This window comes from Etheostoma spectabile, chromosome 13 (assembly GCF_008692095.1).
Source record: "Etheostoma spectabile isolate EspeVRDwgs_2016 chromosome 13, UIUC_Espe_1.0, whole genome shotgun sequence".
In the NCBI taxonomy this organism is placed as follows: domain Eukaryota; kingdom Metazoa; phylum Chordata; class Actinopteri; order Perciformes; family Percidae; genus Etheostoma; species Etheostoma spectabile.
This window is the reverse complement of record NC_045745.1, coordinates 8,088,897-8,094,028: the sequence shown is the minus strand read 5'-3', so window position 1 is coordinate 8,094,028 and position 5,132 is coordinate 8,088,897. Positions and strand designations below refer to the sequence as shown.

At 41.2% G+C, this 5,132-nt stretch overlaps 1 protein-coding gene across 10 annotated transcripts in view; it reads right to left on the bottom strand.

Annotated features, from left to right (window-relative positions):
* The window catches only part of usp25 (ubiquitin specific peptidase 25), a 37,653-nt gene that overhangs the window by 10,335 nt on the left and 22,186 nt on the right, over positions 1-5,132 (bottom strand). For 3 of the 10 annotated variants that reach the window (XM_032534596.1, XM_032534600.1, XM_032534597.1), the window contains exons 15-19: positions 4,874-4,944; positions 4,546-4,774; positions 3,098-3,352; positions 1,840-1,979; positions 497-706 (exon numbers count right to left, since the gene is read on the bottom strand). In XM_032534596.1, the coding sequence (XP_032390487.1) occupies positions 497-706; positions 1,840-1,979; positions 3,098-3,352; positions 4,546-4,774; positions 4,874-4,944 (905 nt within the window). The remainder of the gene's footprint in view (positions 1-496; positions 707-1,839; positions 1,980-3,097; positions 3,353-4,545; positions 4,775-4,873; positions 4,945-5,132) is intronic. The other 7 variants (XM_032534598.1, XM_032534601.1, XM_032534599.1 and 4 more) reach the window with 4 other exon arrangements.

Below are 5,132 nucleotides of genomic sequence, written 5' to 3'. Positions count from 1 at the left end.
AAAAAAAAAAAAATGATTCCATGGTAACTCCGTGAAATCTGTGCAAACTATAATGAACAACGTTGGAGCATTTGGCTTCATGTAGAGTTGAAAGTTAAGTATCAAATGGACAACATACAACAGCTTTATCAAGTCACACATGAGCCTGTGTTCTCATTAATTTTTCGCCTAAGAGTGACATGTGTCAGCAGACTGTAGCTTTCTGCAAAAGGTCAATCTGCCTTTGTGCCAAGATGGAGACTAGCTCAAGAATAGACTTTTCACACAAGAGTAATGCAGAAAGGCCAATAAAGAGATCAGTCTTATTTGCGCAGCATTTCCAGCCAAAAGCCAATCCTGAAACCAGTCAGCGTAAAAGGGTCAGATATTCTCAGGTGTGAAAAACCTTATGTAGAGCCATGTAAATGGGCAATGGTGCTCTCACTCCATATATCAAACAGGCACAGGCTTCTTAGCACAAAAAGGAAGAGAGAAGATTTGGCTGGGCAAGAGCTACCTCGTCATCGTACCCCCCCTCTTCTGACTCAATGACAAAGGTCCCCACATTAGGAATGGCCACCTCCACCGTGCGCTGGCCAGGAGACTCATCCTCCGTGACCAGGTCAGGGGGAGGGGTGGAGGGGGTGCTCACCTGGACCTCAGGTTGAGGGGAGGAGGGAGGGGGAAAAGACTGTAGAGAGACAGATGAGACAGGAAGGACAGAGAACTGATGGAAAGGTAAGGAAAATCACATGTAGAGGAGAAAAAAACAGTGAAATGTTAAAAGAAAAGTAGTACCAGGTGTTTCCCATTAATTACCTAGACCAGGTGTCTTCAAAGTTTGTTAGGCCAAAAACGCCTTAGCTAAAAGAGAGATGGAGCAGGGGACCCCACCTTCATATATTGTGTAACAATAGGATATAGGGAGAGTTAGAATAGAATCCATTGTTATTGTCCACCAAGATGGAAATATGTCAAGTTGATTAATACCCTGTCCTCTAGCTGTAATAGATAAAAATAAACCAGTTCAATAAACCAGTTCATCACAAGTGAGTATTTTTGCTTTCTTTCTTTGATGACTTAAATTTTGCTCTTGTTTTGACAATTTGTGAACTAAAGCCTGCCTCATAGATCTAGCCTCTACCACAAATCCATCCACAAATGATTACCTTGCCAAGAAGGTCACGTTTACGGCTCTCCGTTTGTCTGCCTCTGAGCAGGATTAAGGACAAACTATTGGCTGATTTACATAAAACTTGGTGGATGAATTTTGCAACTTTTTGTCAATATTGTGAGATAGATTTGTGTGGCATTGTTGAATAATTGTAAAAATGAGTTCCCAATGTGAACACCCCACTTAAGTGGAACGTTATATAGAGGTGAGGGGAGGGGAGTTGAGAGACCATTCTCTGTAATCAATTGTTTAAATACTGATTACAGCAGCTCAGTTGTTAGCGCGCACACCCACATGTAGAGGTGTATTCCTCGGCGCAGAGGCCCAGGGTTCGCATCCAAACCTACAGCGAATTCCTGCATGTCTGCCCCCTATCTCTACCTTTTCATATCTAAGCTGTCCTAGTGATTTAAGGCAGAAATGCCAAAACATTATCTAAAAAACAATTTAAAAAATGAATAAAACTCTTATATCAAGCCTGAGTTTAGTTCCTCAAGAGGAAAAAAAATTACTGGATTAATTAAAACAAGACAAAATAAAATCACAGGTGGATACACTTCAGTTTGGTGATCAATGTTAACAAACTGAAGTGTAAGAACAACAGGAGGCACCTGATGGGTGACAAGGACTCGGTGCGAGAACGGTGCGAGAACAGTGTACTGTGTGTTTTTGCATGTTTTACATACAGCATTTAACAATGCTTCGGGACTTCTCTCCTCTTGCTCAGCAGCAGCCCTGGAGATGGCCCTCTCCGTGTCCTCCTGCAGGTGCTTGGAGTCATTGGTGGGTGATGGCTGCTCCATGTACTCTGGGTCCTGCTGGGGTGCTGCAGGAGGTAAATGACACCATAAGAGAAAAACTAAAGATGCATACGCATGAATGCTTACGTTTTGAAAAAGCATTTTGAAATGATTTTATCTGTGTTTGTCATCCACACAAATGCCACAAATGCTAAATGTGCATTACTGTGAGCATGATTGCAGAAATGAGCCATAGTGTTTACCAATATCTAGGATTACATGAAGAAAGCTCTTATTTTGGACCGGTGCCTAGATTAAAATGTAAACAGCATGTCCACAGTAAAGTATCAATAACAATTATCTTTCACTGCCTAATTTAGCATATCATCCTACCGTGTGCTAACCATAATTCAATAGAAATACATTGGAGTTCTGAATAATGAACATCTAAGGCTTGGTTCACATTTGGCTTTTTTAAAGCCGTTTTATGAAGTATTCAAAAAAGTGCTGAGCATTTTATTAAACACCACTAACGATTTTTTTTATATATAAAAACAAGCGACCTACGTCAAGCGCTTTTTTGACAGCAGACCATGGCAATGACAAGCGGAGTAGTGAGACCTGTCATATTCATAACAACAAGAAAAAGGAGGTGGTGGTAGATAAACTTGTGCTAGTGGCGGAGCACACCGAGTTATACCAGATGATTGGATGCTCCCTGTGCGGGGAACTCGCTTTGTTTTTTCTAACGTTAACATTAGCACGCTCCCTCTGTAAATTCTCTAGATTGCTTGACCGCTTTGTTTTATGTCACACCGCTGCACATAGCACTCTAGGATACTGTAGCAGAAGCTGAAGAAATCTTGGCAGCTTTTTGGAACCAACCGCTGCCAGCTTTTTCTTCTTTAACTACAAAAGTGCCATAATCAACTTGTTCTTGCCAAAAAAGACGCCTAGTGTGATCATGGCTTAAGATCACTTTCTATTTTTTTTAGGCAAGACCTTTCCTGTGATATACTGTATATTGTATACAATAGTATACAATAACGTGCCAAAGGGAGTTAGAGTTGTATGACTGCATGCCAATATTTAAAGGTCATTTCTTCATCCTTTCATAACAAATCTTTTTTGTATATTTCTTCCAGCCAAGTACTGATTCTCAGTGACCTACTCTCCGGTGTATTTGGAGTGTCAAGATCCTGACCTGTGTTGTCTGGAAGGCTGGACTCAATACTCATGGGCTGAGGGGAAGAAGAAGAAGCGGAGCTGCTGGCTGCTGCCGAGGCAGCTGCGGCGGCCAGGGCAAGCTTCTCCTGCTGGGCCTTGCGTGCCTGTAGGGCGTCCCACTCCTCAATTTCCTTGCCAAACAGCTCATTGTCCTCCTTCACATACTGCTTCAGGTCCGGAGGCAGTTTGTCCATGCCGCTGAGTATCTGTCCAGTTTCTTTATCAAACTCCTCTGCACAGACAACAGAGAGAGACAGTGACTGTAAACCTGTCTGCTCAAAGATGTGACGGCTTATTGCTGCAATGTGTTTTCTTTTTTAATCAATTCTTTTAACAGAAATGACTTCACATAAAGTGAAGAAGCTTCAAACCTATTCCTAACTTATATGATTTCTTTTCACTTTCAACAGCAGGTCTACAAACTGCCCTACAGGAAAGATGACAGTTCAAGGTCTGAGTGGAACAGATGACAAAAGTGATATTTTATTCCGGTGTTAAATTACCAAGGAGCTCAGGGATAGGGCTATGCAAGTACCAGGGGTATAATGAAAAGCTACGCAAAAATATCTATATTTGGATCTACCTTACATTCAGACTTCATACCAGACTTGGGCAGGATTTATAAAGGAAGTGGATAGAAATTGTCTAGACTGCTCCCGGAATATACAAAATAACATAACTGAAATATGTCCCTAAATTAATCCAATAATAAAGCATGATTTGTAAATGACAAATCAAATATTAATAATGTCATAACTGTTGGTTACTTCCACATTTCAAGGGATGAGACTATGTGATAACCAGCGAGGGAGTGACGGAACCAGCCGTAGAAATAGTTGAACAAAATCAGACATCTCCAAGGACTTAATCAGTTCTTCACTAGATAAATAAGTAGCAGATGTTATATTTTGGCCTGTACCTGCAGCCAAGTTTTTTTGAGAAAAATATCTGAATTTATAATCCAAAAAATACGACCTCTTACACACTTTTGCATCAAAGATACATATTAAGGCTGTTGGAACAATTCCAAAAATCGAATGTGATTTTTTTTATAAATATGTTGGCTAACGTTAGCTAATCTCCCTCTTCTTGCCGTAGCCTATCCGCACGTGAAAACAAAATGATTTTTTTCATGTCACGTCTCATGAACGATAAGTTAGCGAGCGTGTGAAACACAAGGCATTGTGAGCTAACGTTACGTACCGAGTAACGGAGGGAGTGACCGGCTACGGCTGGGAATTGGAAGGAGGACAGGTAATAGTTTCAACATGAATTTAAAATCGCAATGCATTACAGGCTGCATTTGAACAATAAATATTCAAATATTATAAAATAAAATAAATGCAATTCAAATGGTGTTGTAGAGGAAGATTGACAGCTCTAACACAGCACCCTACTACGGGCTAAACCTTGGTCCGTGTGTACCTTCTATGAGAAAGGGCTTTTTGTCGTTGATATACATGAGGCAATATGCGCTGGCATTGCGGTAGCCGCCAAACGAGTCCCTGACCAGCTCCTCCCAGGACGACTTGGTGACAGAGATGTCGTTGTACTTCATCCAGCAACGCTGATGCGGGTCGTAGATGTAAGCCCAGTAGTGGCCTGCGTTGGCCTGGCCTTCATGGACAAGCACTGCGTGAAGCCGGTATGGAACCTGGAACAACACAGAGGGTGTTTAAAATGCTGATTTACAAATTGAGCAGTTGACGGCTTCTATTGCAAATATGACCGATTACCAAAAAGTGCTGCTCACCTGCATCATAGATTTGTCAGAGTACATAAGGTCAATGGTTCTGTGGATTCTGTTTATACTGCCCTGCAGATCTGGTGGGAAGAAGATCATATACAATCTATTGGTAAGTGCCATTAGTAGGTGACTTTTGCAATAATACAGAGGTACAGGGAATTCATGCAGCTGGAACAGTAGGGCTGGATATCATTCAAAAAATGTTACTTCAATACCAGTTCTTTAACAATACTTTTTCCAATACCAATCTTCTAAAATCCTTAAA